Genomic DNA, 18,082 nt, shown 5'->3' with positions numbered 1-18,082 from the left:
TGGAGAAAGTTCCTCAGCATGGAACAGTGTCTAGTCGTTTGGGTGGGATGTAAACCTGAGGTCCACTGTACACATTGGCATGCACATAAAAGAACCCTTGGCAACGGGAAGGCGGAAACTCTGCTGTCTGAGAAAAATTTTCCTCATGCAGGCTACATGATCTATGCTAGTTACTATATTTGTAACGTTAAGCTGTGTGTTTAACGTTACAATTGATACAGTCTAAGACTCCTTACGCAAGTTCAAATAGGTTCAAATGCACAATTGTCAACACATACCATTACAGTTTGTATTGGAATAAGTAATTCTATCACAAATACACAAATAGTGAAGACTGGACCACTAAAATAGTTACCGAACAGTTTTTCTTTGTGTTAATGCGTTCTACATTTGCATAGCGAGGTTTCTTGTAATGATGTATTACGCAAGCCGCCATGACACCGGCCAGTTGAAATTTCGTGTAGCAGTTGGGTTTCATCAAATCATATAATTATGCGGTAAGGCTTCACCTTTATTTCAATTTGAATTGATTTATTATATGTTAAGCTATGTGCAGTACTGTTTTGGGTCAGTTTATGAGTAAATTAAGGGAGCTATAGGCCAGTAACCTTTTTGTAGTCATTTGACTAAAAAAACTTGTGCAAAGGAACTCTGTAGGATGAGCCACTACTGTGGCTGGAGTAAGGCGGAAGACATCAGTAGTGGAACCATTTCTAGGTCTATGCCAGTCTACATTAGTTCAATCGATTGGTGCAGAAAAGTAGGATGTTATTAACCCCCTGTTTCATATTTATTGTTGGGACTGTAGAAAAACATGTCTGAAATGTCCACATCCAGTTCATTTTGTACAAGAAGACCACAGAATCCATTATGACTGATTAGTAGTGTACCAGAGCATATGCTCCGTTTTCACCTCCCTCCAAAGCCCAACCTAAAAACATAAACTGTTAATACATGTATACTGGTCTGTACATGTAGATAACAACATGTATATATTATTAATATACTGGTCTATACTTGTTGATAACAAATAGTATATAGTCTACTATTTAATAATTTTTTTAAAAAAATTAAAATTAACCAAACTGTTTGACCTAAGGGTGCACAGGCCTTTCTTACATTTTGTCCTTTGTACTTCAGTGAAAATAAATAAAATGTACAGACGGACAGAAGAAGATAATGTACAGTACAAAAGATATTATGGGTCATTATAAAAATTGGTGGAAATTGGAAATCACAAGACCAAATTTCAAATATGCTTAATTGGTTTTTTTAATATTTATTTGATAAAATATAGTTTTGTCGTGCTCTGTAGGGAGTCATCAAAGAATCCATGAAGATAAGTAGAAAGATAGGTTGCCAGGCAACGAAACATACGCCCACAGCAGCTAAATCATCCAGGCAGTCAACAAGTGTTGTCGCATATTTTTACTTTTTTCGATAATGAAACAATATAATACACTAAAATCTGATTAAGAGTAACAGCTCATGAAGTAATTATCAGAAAACGATTAGAATTTGTTTGTTTTTCATAAAGTTCTGCCCCATGGATTTAGCTGTTCAAGTCATAAAAATTCATTGACAATCAATATACTTGTTCGTCTCAAGATCTTAAACTCTGTGTATCAATCTTAAACGCTGAAAATCAATAGGCTGCTTCATCTCATGACCTTAAACACTGTGTATAAATTTAAAGTCAATCGGATATTAACTTTGGACTCTAGAGTGTCCACAAGAGTTTTTGAAGTGATCAAGGGCCATGACTCTGGCAGTAATTATCGGAAATTGCTGGAAATCAATAGGCTTTTTCGTCCCATGGCCTTAAACACTGTATATAAATTTAAAGGCAATCAGATATAAACTTTAGCCTCTAGAGCGTCTACAAGATATTTCAAAGTGATCAAGGGCCATAATTCTGGCAGTAATTATCGAAAATCGCTGAAAATGAATAGCCTTCTTCGTCTCATGAGCTTAAACACTGTGTATAAATTAAAGTTAATCGGATATTAACTTTAGCCTCTAGAGCGGCCACAAGATTTTTCAAAATAATCAAGGGCCATAACTCTGGCAGTAATTATCGGAAATTGTTGAAAATCAATAGGCTTCTTCGTCTCCTGATTTTAAACACTGTGTATAAATTTATAGTCAATCGCATATTAACATTGGCCTTTAGAGCGTCCACAAGATTTTTTGAAGTGATCAAGGGCCATAACTCTGGCAGTAATTATCGGAACTCGCTGAAAATTAAAAGGCTTCTTCGTCTCATGACCTTAAACATTGTGCATAAATTTAAAGAAAATCGGTTATTAACTTTAGCCTCTATAGCATTGCTTGTGGACGCCGGACCGAAGACAATATACGACCACATTTCAATGTGGGCGTGTAAAAACTGAAGATTTGCTGACTGTTTATTCATAGTGTTGTAGAAAGGACTATCATGTTACAGTGAAGACACAATCGTAACGGGGTTGATATATATGCATCTTTTTTTGAAAGAAAGCTGGAAATATTCTGTCAAGAAATATATTTCCACAAATTACGTAACATGAGTACTGACTGGCACTAGCATAAAATTGTTAGACAAACGCCATATCAAATTTATGTTAATTGCGATCAGGTGTTACTGGGCTGACTTTACAGGAAGGATATGCTGTCCTGGATCAAAATTAATCGTCGAAATTTGCAAACTGAAACGACATACTAACATGTTGTTAACACCATTTTATTAACTTGAAATTACAATTTAAAGAACTGTAAATAAAACTATAACATTGTTGAAATTAGCAGAATATATCGGGCGTCAAATAAATGATAATAACAAACGAAAAACTTGCAAAATAAAAGCAAAAGTCAAAATGAGCAAATTTTGTAGGGGAGTTCTCTTTATAGTCTACTATGGCTACCACTCTAGAATTATGAGGACTTGAGTAATATTTCAAATAATGTATCAGGTAATTTGAAGTGTGTTTGAAGTGGATCTATAATTTCCGTATTCCTACTAATACGTCTTTCTAGGCCTGTAAAAAACAATTATTGGTTTTGTTTCCAGCTTGATGCATATCCAAGTAAGCCAAGACCTTCATATCGGACAATGACACATTTTCTTATACAGAGTTCTGGTTCGGGTATCTTATCAATGATCAATGATATCTAATATTAACTTTTCGCTAACTGGTAGAACTGCTACAAAATTATTTGGAACCCAATGTTTAACCATGTCACTTCTAATGGATATGTCCTCTTAAAACTGTACCTGGAAAGTTTTGTTCTCTGGGCAATACTAATCTATGCAGATCAGCTCTCAATTCGCATTACCAGAGGATAAACTGGATTTTCCATATTCCCATAAATGATCTATTCTTTGTGATGGTTAATACCTCTGACCTGAATATTTCTTTGATACGATCAGTGTTAAGAATAGTACATGGATCAAAGACATCGGAATATTGATAATAAAGTGTTGGCAAATGTGCCCCTCTCTAGGAAGAGAGTGTTGAAAATACATACGTTCACCATGCGAAAAAACATTTCCAGACGAAGGTAGGCAACGAATATCTGCTTTAACAATACATGGATACAGTACTCAGTCATCAATGATATCATTTGGCAAAATCTCCATAGCATCAACATCCACCTCAAAATACAATCTGATTAAAATTCAGATCAATATTTCGTTTCGTTTTTTTATACTTTCGATGGCCCACACTACAGTAAAAACAAGTAAAACGAAATTTTGAACTCCATGGGGCGTTAACAAATCCAAGTTTTTCTGTTTCAGTTAATAGAATATAGAGGTTTTGTTTCTGTGTGTATTGTCTTGTGGACCCATCACTGAATGCATTGAGAGAAGTCATTTCAGGGTGTAATTCCCATTTCTTATTCAGCAGAGGTGTTAAATAGCTCCAGCCCCACCAGGGCGATAAGGAATGTTTTCAGAAACAGTGCGAAAGGTGGTTTTAAGTTTTGTCCAATAAAATACACCCCAGTTTGACGAGAGGGAGGTTTTTAAGCACTAAAGTGCATGCTATGGATTTCAGAGCTTAGCTTACATAGGCAATTTTCGGAAAAAGAGAGAGAGAGATGGGGTTTAGCGTCCTCTCGACACAGACTAGGTCATTTCGGGACTAACATATGGTTTAATTTATTTCAATAATTCGATTGCGCGTAGGCGTCTTTAGCAGTGGGAGGAAACCGGAGGACACGGAGAAAACCCCCGAGGTTGGACAGGCAACCCTACACTTTGTCACGTACAACCGGGGATTCGAAACCACACCAGTTGACTCAATGACAGGCTATATGAAACAGCTCGCACGTGCTAACCATTCGGCCATCCAACCCCCCTAATTTTCGGAGACATTCATTTTCTGCAGGAGATTCCTTTTTATAATCAGGGCGGATTCAATGGGGGGCGCCCCCCCCCCCTAATTTTCGACAGTGCCCTTTTTTACTGCTGAAAGTGCCTTTTCTCAGACTCAAATATGTCCGTTCCCAACCCGTTGTAGGGATCCCAAATGACTCAAACCATCGACTCAAACACACCAGTCTGGGAAATAGCTCTTGGAATGGCTACAGATGCAAGGAAATGACGGATAATTTTCTTGGGGACCCCCCCCCCCCCCCACAGCGGCGTGCCCCGTCTCTGCGGTCAATGCCTTCATTTTGCAGCGCCCCCCTTTTCAAAATTCCTAGATCCGCCCCTGATAATAATGCAATATCTATCTACATGTTGTTATTTTTCTATAAAGTGGGCCAATCTCGGGAGCGGTTTATTATGCTCAAAAGGAATATATCTGAAAGTGAGAATAATACAGGGTTTATTTCATCAACATAAAAACATAAAAAATATTTAAATTACACTCCATTATATACATTGAGTTAATATCATGTAACACAAGGGGCTTAGTCTATCAGATTAACGTCTAATTTGTGTACTAATTTTTAATTTCATATTTTGCTGTCGACATTGGAACATAAAATCAGTTTCCTCTGGCTTTACAGAGGCCCGTAGCTAGCGGGGAGGGAAATTGGCGCACCCTTTCCATTGGACGCAATACGAAGCAAAATGACCAACGCGCCCAACCAATGCCACTTGATATTATGGGCGCTTCCCCAATCATTTCGTTATATATGACGCGCCCCGCAAATGGTGGGGCGCCTCATAATGAATCGCACGATTAACACCACGATTTGATCGATGGGACAAGCCTTATCCCGGAGGGGCGCCCATAATAACATCATTGGTGGGGCGTCTTATAATGACAATATATTATTGTCAGGCGGCACATAATGAAAAATGACGAGTGAGATTGGTTGGACGATGTCTACCATAAGAAAGACAACTGGAGATTGTAGGAAATTTTCCAGGTCAAATTCGCGATGGGAAGGAGATTGATTGAAGCCCGTGCCAGGCATGATAATCTTCAAAGTTCAACCAAGTCGCACTCTTACCCGATTCCGAAACTTTTCGTTTTCTCATAAATTATTATAGGTACGGTAAAGTTTGTTTTATCACATGAGCATTACTATTTCTATGTCACAGATTTGAATAATTCATTATTTGAGCAATGATTGTCTTGTTCGCCCAGGCGGCCCAGTCGAATATTGAAACCATCATTTAATGAACAGAGCAGAAAATCTTGTAAAGACTGTTTAGTTGAAGCCACAGCACTTAACGTTAGCTGGTGTATAAATGTCTGGAGGAATCAAGTCTTTCATCAGAATATAACTATAAAGTGGAATAGGGAGGTCGACCTGGGTAATCTTTCTACTGATACCTGAACGCATTAATTGCCTAATGGAATTTCTACAGATAGATTTTAAACTGAGAACTTTGTCTTCAATATCGAAAACATCGAGAAACACATCCTTATCTTGAAATGAATGTCCACATGCTAATAGTAACAGACCAATTGTCATCTCTTTTGTTTTATCGGGTTTAAATTGAAAACCAGGCTTTAAAAACCCTTCCAAATCTTCATCACGAATTACACAATTTGCATAAATAAGATACTGAATAATTTTATCATCTAGACAATTAAGGGCTTTTTCAAGCAAACTCTCGTCCATGTGATCAATGACGTTTATATCTGCTCCTCGGGAAACTAGCAGTTTAAATGAATCAAATGATTGTGTCTGATGGAAATAATAATGAAGGGCGGAACAACCGTCCAGGTCGACTCTGTTCAAGTCACATCCGGCATCAATCAACATTTCACAGGTTTCTGGATCGCCTTGTTGCATCGCCAACATCAACGGGGTTCGGCCCTCGTTAGTCTGCGCATCGCATGTAGCCGATGCATTCAACAGAAGTTTAACACAATTGTTACGTCGATGTCTAGGACTCGTGTTCACACAATAATGGAGAGCAGTCTGTCCAAAACAATCTTTTTGATTTACATCAGCTTTCGCGTCTATTAAAAACTTTGCACACGTAATGTACGAGTAATTAACGGCGTACATCAATGGTGTTCTTCCCGACAATGTAACTGTATTAACGTTAGCACCGGCATCGATCAACAGACGTAGACAACGCTCTCTGGAACCGCGTGGAAGGAATGTGTTTTGCCAAAAACAATAATGTATGGCTGCATTTCCAACATAATTGCTTCTATTGACAACATATTTCTCTTTACTTAAAATTGTTTCAACCAGAGCATGATTCTGGTGTCGACTAGCCCGCATCAATCGGGTCATGTGACCTTGACTTCTGTGTCGCCTGTGACAGTTACCCATTTTACGACCCACACTGGTAAATCATTGAGGTTAACTGGTCTCTTAAGTTAAATACCGACTTGAACATTCTGCCTTACCACCTGACAAATCAACGTCAAACGAGACTGGAAACTAGACTAGGCCCATCGGTGTACTGGTTGACAAATGACAACGTAAACTAATAGCAGATTTCGTAAATGCCACGGAAAATCAATGTTTTTCTGGATTTTTCTCAAAATTGTCTTACTCCAAACATTCAAAATCCCGTTCCAATTTCTGATCCGTAAAAATCCCATTTAGATTTTCACGGCTATCATCAAAACAAAAACAGTCTTGTTTGCAGCCTTAAAATTAAAGGAAATATTTGGACACACCACATCAACAACTTATCTAAGACGTGTGAACTAAGATATAGCAAACTAATTCGATGCCAAACGAACGTTGGGATTCTCTGAGGAGCCGAAGATCTACAAACAATTGCAGCGACTTAACGCCGTGAACTGCTAATAACTGTTTCAAAAACCCGCACCATTAATCCCGAACTGCATGATTATGTTCTACTGGAGTCCACAGTCATTTGTTCCTCGTACAGTGTTCATAATGATTCTTAAAACCCTGTTCCAATTAATTTTCTTGCAATGTAAATTATTATTATTCTTTTTTTGGCGAGCCAGAGTTATCTCCCCTTGTACGGATGAGAAAAGAATCGAGGACCAGATTTGGGACGTGCTATAATATTTCCCAAACTATGGCCCATGTTATCAAATACTACAGATAAAATTACAGTCACGATTGTCGAATCTCATATCGATTAAGTTCGTAGCGTTTTCATGTGCCTATTATGGAAATTATAAGCATCAGGGGCTAAGTGAAAATGACATACGTCTTTGAGTTTTTGCACCCCCTGAGTTAGCCTATTTTGCACCCTCCCAACATTCATGTTTTTCCAATGTAGTTTTCAACGCTGTAATCACAATCATTTTGCTCAGCTTGTCTCAAACATATACCGTGGCTCAGATATGTTCCCACACATTCTAAAATTCTTCAGCGCTGGGTGGGGATGGGGTGGGAACCCCTGGTTACTAACGATATTAATATTAGGTTTTGTGCCCCCTTGTTTATAGTGTAAAGCACTCTGGGATTATTCTATTAAACTGTAGTCACGAACGTGAGAGTTAAGTTGCCTGATCCAGGATGTTTTTTTAAGACAATCTAAACAAAACTAATGGTTTGGATACATCCTGAACAGTTTTTTTTATGAATAGCACGATTATTATCGACATGGTCGACTAATTTCACAATATCCTATTCAGACACAGGACGGAAGTTAGTGCCCTGGGAAGTATATTTTGAGTGGGCAGATTTTAAATTCTATGGGGTGGGTAGTACCAAAATACCCCCCCCCCCCACCACCTCCCGGCCTTAGGAAATCGCTATATCTGCGATAATATACCTAGACCTACTACTCTTGGCGGCTGAAATACATAGCTGTGCAAGTACATGCTATATTGGTTCATTGCAGATTTCGTTTTTCCACTTTTCTTATCTGTCACCATTCTCTTAACTCCTTTCTGCGGGTTATTGCACACAAGTAACTATTCGATTAAATAATCGCCTGCATTTTGCAAGAAAAGGGATGGAGAAGGGCTAAAATAAACAGGGCTCATCCTCTCATTGTTAAGTTTCATTAGAATGGGACAATAATGGTAGCCCACCTGGAGGGTCTACTAAATCCATACATCTTTCAAAGTTTGCGTAAAAAAGCAGGGCCTCTATAGGGCGTAGCTCTAGAATGTAAGGTCGAACTCATCGTGAAAGGTCCAAAAACTTCATTCATATTTCACATTTTGTGTAAAAAGTAGGGGCAGGTGCGCACGAAAATTGAACTCACCAAAGAACTAGTGATACTCATTTTAAAGGAGCTAAATCGCTAATATTTTGGACCTAGAAATTGACAAAAATGGGTCGCAACGTATATAATAATGTAATATGAATGTATATAAACTGATTTACATTCAATCGTTTCTGTTTTTACTGTAATTTCTAATCAGTTATGTTCGGCGAAATACGCCAGAAGTCTCATGTGAATGGCAATCTTTGGCGTCTGGTTTTTCCAGTCTACACCTATGGTATTTATTGCGCATGCTCTCCAGATAAGAATATAGCGTCACCATTTGACATGACTTGTGGAATATGTCTATGCCTGTTCTTTGAGTCCCTTGTTCCAAATGGCGCTGAAACGCATTATGGTTCACGATTCGTGTACCAATGGTAAAATGTTTATTTTGTCTTCAATATTGGATATCAGAAGCCCATCCTCTCCCTGTAAGATCACAAGACCAATGTTGATTTGAATTGACAAATAATTCGTGTTTTCAATGTCGAAGATTTTTGATGATATTGAGTTAGAGACTTAGCTACTTTAAGTTTCATCTAAATCAAATAAAATTGTGACCTCTGGATGGTCCACAACCTGGGTATTACATGCTTTTATTATACTATTTACGTAAAGGGGAGTAGCTATTTGACGGGAAGTGTCCGTCCGATGTTCAGGAAATTCGGACTCTAACCATAACTATACTGTAGCGGTGATATATTTGAACAGTTTTGAAAAAGGATAAAAATTGTGACCTCTAGAAGGTCCATAAGCTAGAAACGTGATATTTTGTACAATCAGGGGGTTACAAACCAAAAAATTACGACCCAATACGCGCCAATATCAAAATTGGATAAAAAAAAATTCGAACAGCTGGATTGTCTACAACCTGGGTATTACGGTTAGATCCAAATATTTATGGAAGGGTATCGCTACAATGCTCTGCTACAATGTCTTTTCCAATGATTATATGTAAAAAGTACAATGTACAAAGTCCTAATACCGGTAATGATAAAGTCAAAATACCTCTAAGGCAAGAGTTAAAATGTACAACGTCAAATGTTAAAGGTCAAATGACAAATGTTTTGTTGGAAAATGCTTTTTGACGTGTCTACATTTTACATTTCTCTCATTACATTTTACATTTGCGCTCTGCCACATCACATTTGTCCTTCACGCTTTCTACATAGCATCTTTCGCACAGCATCATATTTCATGGAATGGGAGATACGTTTCACAAATATTAGTGATATATTTTACTATCTAAAATAAAATAACATCATTCATGTTTAAAGGGATAAAAGTCAAGCCATCCTTCTTGAGTTAATGAATCTTTAAACCCAGTTTTAAGGTGTAAATTTATTGATATTTCATTCTTGGGGTCTATACTTGACGTAACAACATCTGCGCCATCCTCAAACACCATTTTAACTAGATTGGAAAGGATGATTTTAGAATATCCCTTTCCTCGTTTTTCTGGAAGAATTCTCAGCATACCGACTGTGCCTAATTGGGTTTGCATCATATATCCTATCAACGAATCATCCACGTCGTATAGAGCTACGGTTTTATAATGGTCGATAAGGTAGTAAAAATAATCCGGTGTGACTTCGTTTGCATAATTCCAGGATGACAACATAATATCGACTGTATCGTGTGGTATAGGTTTCAACTTCAAACCTGGTGAAACTGGGCTGAAATAACATGTTAGAAAATGTCATAACTGTTCTGCAACCAAAGTGTACGTACGAAGTGAACAGGGAGAGAGGGGGAAAGAGAAATGGGTTTAACGTCCACTCGACACAAACTAGGTAATTTTGGGTCTAACATGGTTTAATTTTAGCAGTGTGGGGGGGGGGGGAGAAAACCAAGGAGGTTAGACAGGCGGCCCTACTCCTTGTCACATTCAAGCGGGGATTCGAAACCACGCCACTTGACTCAATTACAGACCACTAGACCCCATCCCAACGAAGCACACAGTTTTGTAGAGGCAATGTGCCAAGCGTACATTATTTATACTAGTTGAAACTTTGGACTCGCGTGACGTATTTCATTGCAAAGCACGTGCGGGTGTCTGTTTTTTAAGTTGTTTAATGGTCTCGAGCTTAAGACATTGCGTAATACGTCCTTCGTGTATTGTTTCTATATACATGTATTACTTAGGGGGGTTGGATGGCCGAATGGTTAGCACGTGCGTGCTGTATCATAAGGCCTGTCATTGAGTCAACTAGCGTGGTTTCGAATTCCCGGTTGTACGTGACAAGGCTCGCCTGTCCAACCTCGTGGGTTTTCTCCGGGTCCTCCGGTTTCCTCCAACTGCTAAAGACCGCTACGCGCAATCGAATTATTGAAATAAAATTAAACCATATGTAAGTCCCGAAATGACCTAGTTTCTCTCTCTCTCTCTCTCTCTCTCTCTCTCTCTCTCTCTCTCTCACACAGACACACACACCCACACACACACACATGTATTACTTAAAGGAGCTAAATCGCTAACATTTGGGACCTAGAAATTGACAAAAGTGGGTCGCAACGCATATAATACTGTAATATGAATGTATATAAACTGATTTACATTCAATGGTTTCCGTTTTTACTCCAATTTCAAATCAGTTATGTTAGGCGAAATAAGCCAGCTGTCTCAAGCGAGTGCAAATTTCTAGCGTCTGGTTATTCCAGTCTATATACGCCGTTTGATTTTGTGCAATGTGTCTAGCCTCGTCCCTCGAGTCTCTTGATACAACTGGGGCTGAAGCGCATTAATGTTTATTTTGCCTTAAATATTGGATATCAAAAGTCTATCTTTTCCTGGTAAGATCCCAACATGAATGTTGATTTAATTTGACAAATAAATCGTGTTTTGAATGTTGAAGATTTTGGATTATATTGAGTTAGAGACTTAGCTACTTTAATGTCTCGCTCTCGACCTTTAAACAACACTTAATGGTTTTAAATCACTGACCGAAATCATGGTAATGAATATTTAATTTGACTATTCAGACTAGCTGGTCAAACTTATAATTTGATGGCATAATCTACTAGACTATTAAATATTATAATTATTAAGCATATCTTATTATTAAATATTAAATCTTGTAATTTGCAAGCATAATTTATTTAACTTAATAAAAAAAATGGAGGGTCTAGAGCACAAGTGATCTAACTACAAAAATCACATTTTTAGAAAATTGACCTCAAAGTCTAAACCATGTGCATTTCACACCACCATTGGTACCTAATTCAAATTGTTACTGAATATTATAGACGTTGAGGGCTATCTCTGTCCATGTGCTCACTTCAATCTGACTTTCATAAAAAAAAAAGCTACAGGCGGACGAACCCTGGAACCTTTCATTACCAAACCAAAATAATAATTACGAACAGTTTACCAGTGTTATTTCGATGAAACTGTAACTAGGGTTAATATGATGACGAAATGGTAAAATTGACTACCTACAATTAAGGAGGAAGATATCGTGAAGATGAATTACTGTGGCGAGACCCAAGGCAGTGGTTAGATAGCTTTCAAACGGGAAATTGATGTGGATATAAACCTGAAAATCTGTCCTGGCGATCAAAATCATGGGGGGACAGAGACCTATTTGTCCACCCCCCCCCCCCTCCGTTCCCCCCCCCCCCCGCTAAATCCACGCCCATGCAAGGGTGTAGAAAGGAATGCAAATAAATGGTAGACTTAAATAATATAATATATACGTATCGGGGTTGATAAGCAAATTAACCATGTTTATATGTGTGTCAACGAATCATATTGTTATTTTGAACCAAAGAGGATAGATTACTGTTTATATTATCATTTTCATGTGGACGTATTATGTCGTCGCCCTGTCCGTTCATATGTCTCTCCGTCCGTCTGTCTGTTTAATTTTTTGTGGACCCTCTACAGGTCATAATTTTATCTGCTTTTGACGAACCTTTAATTATGGCTTTATATCCAAAAGATCGCAGTTCTTTTCGACATTGGGATGTATCGGATTATAACTTCATGGATTATGGCGACATCATTGTACGAAAAATCATACTTTTGCTGAAACTATAAATATATGTTTATAACTCAAAGATCACGGTTCTTTTCGATATTGCCGCATATCGCACCGTAACTGCCATTATTAACAGTTGGCCCAACTACAGAAAGATCACTATACCACAATCAACTTCGGAGCATTTAGGCCATGAATTTTTAACCATCCTCCCTAGCATTAATAATTCCGCTACATATTAGATCCCTTGACATGAAATACATTATTAGTCAACGAATATGGCCAACTAAATAGCTCAAAATATGACAATTGGTAGTTAGATCACTTGTGCTCTAGACCCTCCAATCGTAATTTGAGTGCATTACTTATTAAACTATCAAATATTATAATCTGATGATGTGATAAAGATATCCACTAATGAATAATATAATGTAATAATTATAATACTAACTATTACATATTGTAATTTGAATGTAAAATTATCAAACTATTAAATCTTGAATTTGATTGTAAAACTATTAAATATTGTAATTTTTATTGTACAACTTACGAAACTATTAAATATTGTAATTTTGTTGTACCATTTACGAAACTATTCTATCTGGTAATTTGCTTGTATAACTTACTATGCTTGGATTTGATTGAAATTTGACAGCAATTTGATTGTAAATTTTACAAAATTATTTGGTTGTACAACTTACGACTCTATTATATTTTGAATTTGATAATAAAAATTGCAAAATTGTCAAATATTGTAATTTGATTGTAAAACTTACAAAACTATTAAATCTTGTAACTTGATTGTATAGCATTTTGTAGGGTCAACAGGTTTTATGTAACCAATATTTTTCTGTTCAACAGCTTTGTATATCACATTCCAGTTGAACTCTTGTAATCCTGAACAAAAATTAAAGGTAATTATCTGTAGAAATCATGACATAAGAAAAAGTTTGAATGTGTGAGATAGATCTTTAACCAAAAACATCCAGCAGGTTCCCACATTCCAGGGGTGACGATCGCAATAATGACAAGAAAGGGGTTCTAGTTGTTGAGGTAGTACAATAAGTCTACGTTCACACGTGAAACATTGGCGTGCGCTTACAAGAACCCTTAACAGTTAAATTTCTAAGAGAAGTAAATGGAAAAGCCGGTTTTTGGCCACCATTTTGCTCATTCCAATTTGCACAATTAATTACACTTGATAAAAACATACGTATGTTAGTCTTCGAATTGCTCTTAATACCAGGGAAAGGCCCATCAAAACTCATTACATTCCAGACACAAACCATAGACACTATGCAACCACATAGTGCAACTTACCTATTAATAGCCCTTCTTTTTCGGGGTCTATGACGTCATGAGACAATAGTACATCCTCTAATTGCTGTTGTTTATTTGCTTTCGTGTAAAATGTATAATGATTCTTTCGTAGTATATGCTGAAATATACAAAATAAACATTTGAAATACAATATAAGAAGAAATATTAAAGGACTCACCCCGATTTTAACATAGTTTCAGAAATAAAAATTCGTGTACGCATGCATGAAATTTAAGCTCCAAAATATTGAGAAATGGTGTATTTACCTTGATTCAAAATTTCAGCTATTTATTAACATGACAGGACCATAGTCAACTCTCGATGCCATCGAATGACTACGATTTTAAGTAGATTACAACGGTTCGGCCATTTAATGATTTAATTTAAAAATGGAGAAGCGAGGCTAAGACTCGAATGGCAAGTACGATCAATGCACACATCTTGTCAAAACTACAATTATAGATTACTTCGCTCAAGATGAATTAATTTGAATGGAATTTTCAAAATATTAATTTTGCATTATCTATTTTTGAAATGGTATAGCGAGAAGGGCAAGCTCTTTATTTATATCGTACATAATGGCCCTTTAATCTTATTATGGCTTACCGATACTGATACCGCTTCGCTATTGATTATCATTGTTTGAAAAGTTCATTTTATATTTGGTGTTGCCTTTTATTTGATGGACTTTTGTCTTTGATTACACCTTAGGATTCACTATTAAGAATATTTCAATTAGGATGATTTCAGGGGCCCCATTTACTTAAGTCTGCCAGGATCCCATTCACCCGAGCCTATTTCTTACCGGTTGAAGTCCCACTTGTTCAAGTATAACCACATTAAATTCAGGCCATTTATCTACCATTATCTGTACTTCAGGTATTTTACCACTAATCACATTTTCTACCAAATGAACTATCTGAAATAACAAAAATCATCATACAATGATGATATGGTGGCTTAAAAACATTTTCTACTATTATCTGAAATGATAAAATGATAAAAAAAAATCATATTATATACAATGATACAATACTAATTATATGGTGGCTTATAACATTTTGTAGTATTTAACCTATCGGGGATGCAATAATAACTAGAGCATCGCTAACGCTGCAATATACGCCCACATTCCTGCTTTCATTGATATGGTACTTTTTAAAACGAAGAGAATGAAAAATGGAATATGAAATAGCTGCAATATGGCAAGAGGTAAAGAAGGCTAGGCGTTGGGTTTGTTTGCCAAATAGTTGCTGTCTTTATGGTATAAAAGAAATAAATATGCAAAGTTCAAAGATGATCTATTCAGATTTGCAGCCTCTATATGATAACTACAAAAATTGGGCGTGGCTTTGCCCCCGGGGGCTGGATTTGGAACAATATAAATAGGTACCGCCTTATTATTGAAATGATTGATATGCTGAATTTTAACAAAATCTGTTAATTATAGCAAGCTGTAGAGTATTTACAGACAAAGACATTATGAATGTGGACGTATAAAAATCATCATCAGACACACACATGTTTACTGAAATGAAATGAAATGGTGTTTAGTGTCCTACTTTTCTGCTCCATCCGGGCTAATGCGGGCGTACGCCATATAGTGTGCTATGATAGAAATCTTGCCCTACGGCCTACTCTTATTTCAAATTCCAACTGTCGGGATTTCGTACAATCCGAAAGACTAGGCACTGTTTCTTCCCAGGCCCTCCATCCTACACCACTGGCAAAGGGAAACCACACCGGAAAATATCAAAGAACTTTCGCAGCCAACACTTGGATTGAAACCGTGAAAATATAATGTTGTAACCGAAATTAAAAAACAAATTAGTAATTAATATTGGTTCATTTCAATCAGTAGTGCCATCTTGTTTCACCGAACATAATTGATTGGAAATTACATTTTTTTTTATAATTGAATATAAATCGCTTAATGTACATTCAAATTACATTAATATGTGCTTTTCGAACTATTTTTGTCTATTTAAATCAGATATTAATGTAAATTTAATGTAAATATAAAGTAAATGTAACGTAAATATAAAGATAACGAAAATATAACGTTAATTTAACACCATTAAAATTAATGATGGTTATATGACCAATCATTTTAACGCTGAATTAACTGAAGTTGTCTTCGGTTTAATGAATATAATATGACTCCATCAAGTGTTGACGCGGATACAGTTGAGCCACGCATTTTGATACATATTATCTGAATTTATATCACGGTTAGAAAACATATTCTTTGTAATCTACATAAATTTTAAAATGATATTTCAATGGCATTTGTTTCTGGGGAAGACAAGTAACACACGTGTCATATAAGGACATCAATAGACCGTTGGAATTCAAAGAAGAGTAGGCAGACAAATGTCAAAATCCCCAATCCTCACGTAACCACAAAAATACAAATTATCCTAATTAATGATTAAATTACATGCTGTCTTTTATGTTGTAGTGACACAAAATAATTTCTTTGAGTCGGCTTCACATGACCAGACTGCATGCCACTGTGATTCATAAATTGCGTATGACTAGCATTTGGTCTTAATTCATTCTATTTCGTTTATTGTGATCGTAATGTTGGAATGGTATGTGCTTTGTTTGCCATTTGATGCCAGGATATTCTTTATTTTTCTACAATTTCGAGTCCTGTTTGTTCGAGTATACTTCTGATAATATGATGAGCTCTTGAATCAAGAAAGGGGATTGTTTGACAGGTTTAAAGGTTCGGTATTGACACCGCTAGATGCTACGCTGACAGGTTAATAGACGAAGGGTTGACTTTTAAAGGAGCTAAACATCTAACTCAACATTTTCCATGACATTCGATGTGAAAAACACGAATTAGAATTCAATATTGGTCCATTTCAATCAATATTGGTGTTTTTATCGATCCGTGAAAATATGAAATGCTAATGAATAATGAACATTTTATAATTAATATACAAGTCGTGTAAATACATAAGTCGTACAGGCCCCTATTCCATAGTTTCGGGTACCATTTGTAATGAACAAAGAAACACATATCCTACGAGACAATGCGGAAGTAATTACTGTTTGAAAAACGGCAAAATAATAATAAAAGGCTATAGACTAAGCAGAAGCAGACGACAAAATTGAATATAAACCACTTTATGTACATTTATATACATTAATTTGCGATCCATTTTCGTCCAAAAAATAGAGCCATGCGCCCTTAAATTCAGTAAAGACTTTTCGTAAGATGATTTTCTACTGAGCAAAACCGTGATTTAATTGTATTGACGGCTAACTAAACGTTACAGTTTATATTGTTCGTGGTAAGTCGTGGCGTTAACTAATAACTGACCAACAAAAAGAACATAACCTACCTGATGTGCTCCAATATAATCATCCCCCAACAGTCTCAATAATTGTGGATAGTCAGAGGGTTTGAGTATTTCTAACATCTTGAAGTGAAGTTTAACTGACCTAGAATAATGTCGATATAATGTGGTACAATCAGTACTTAAGGTATATCTAATCTCAAACACTGCCCGCTTATTTATACACACACACCTATAATTTATACAAATAAAGACGCTCTCAAATAACGCAATAATTCATCCAGTTATGAAACCTTTCATTAAAGAGGCAAACTCAGATAGACAAAAACGGAATGGGGTTTATCTTCTCGTCAAGACAATACATCGGTCATCTTTTCTTGCTGTAGTCACTTGAACAGTTGAGAACCTACTGAAACTAATAAAAACTTAAGTTCCAGTTCCCCTACGCTCGGAGGGAGCGCTGGGCCCTGAAGCAACCTATTTTAAAGGTGTTTTTTTTATTAGTGTTTATTTTCATAAATAAGGCAACAGAACCATGAGGCAATAGGATAAAGCACTTAAAGTACTCAATATCATCCAAAGTCTTCCACATGGAAAACATGAATTATTTGTCAATTTAAATCAACATTGATGTTGTGATCTTGCCGGGAAAAGATGGGCCTCTGATATCCAATATTTAAGACATTGGAAGTGTACTGAAAAATGCACCATCTTTTATTTTCCAAATATTGATCAAAATTTTCTAGAATTTAAACCATAATGTAATCATGCCGTATGGTACAAATGGAATGTTTGGAAATATGAAAACTGAAATGGCTGCCACTAAATGACGTTTTGTGTCATTCTAATACTGTTCTCTATATTTC

General features: G+C 36.4%; 1 protein-coding gene across 1 annotated transcript; it reads right to left on the bottom strand.

Moving 5' to 3' along the window:
• Positions 1–9,699: 9,699 nt before the first annotated feature.
• Positions 9,700–17,563, bottom strand: LOC126810355 (uncharacterized). The gene is made up of 5 exons (XM_050535359.2): positions 17,262–17,563; positions 14,711–14,824; positions 13,906–14,023; positions 13,362–13,482; positions 9,700–10,281 (listed from the first exon to the last, which is right to left on the bottom strand). Exons 1-5 carry the CDS (start codon positions 17,337–17,339, stop codon positions 9,867–9,869), a joined length of 846 nt encoding a protein of 281 aa, XP_050391316.1. The 5' UTR covers positions 17,340–17,563; the 3' UTR covers positions 9,700–9,866.
• Between the last annotated feature and the right edge of the window lie 519 nt (positions 17,564–18,082).

The sequence above is a fragment of the Patella vulgata genome, chromosome 2 (assembly GCF_932274485.2).
Source record: "Patella vulgata chromosome 2, xgPatVulg1.2, whole genome shotgun sequence".
NCBI classification, from domain to species: domain Eukaryota; kingdom Metazoa; phylum Mollusca; class Gastropoda; family Patellidae; genus Patella; species Patella vulgata.
This window is presented reverse-complemented; position numbering and strand designations above follow the sequence as displayed.

Coding starts and splice junctions, on each gene's coding strand:
- LOC126810355 (XM_050535359.2), bottom strand. CDS start 17,339: ATGTTAGAAATACTCAAACCCTCTGACTATCCACAATTATTGAGACTG. Junction 14,825..17,261: donor ATTATATTGGAGCACATCAG/GTAGGTTATGTT, acceptor TTGTTATTTCAG/ATAGTTCATTTGGTAGAAAA. Junction 13,483..13,905: donor AAAAGAAGGGCTATTAATAG/GTAAGTTGCACT, acceptor ATTTTTGTTCAG/GATTACAAGAGTTCAACTGG.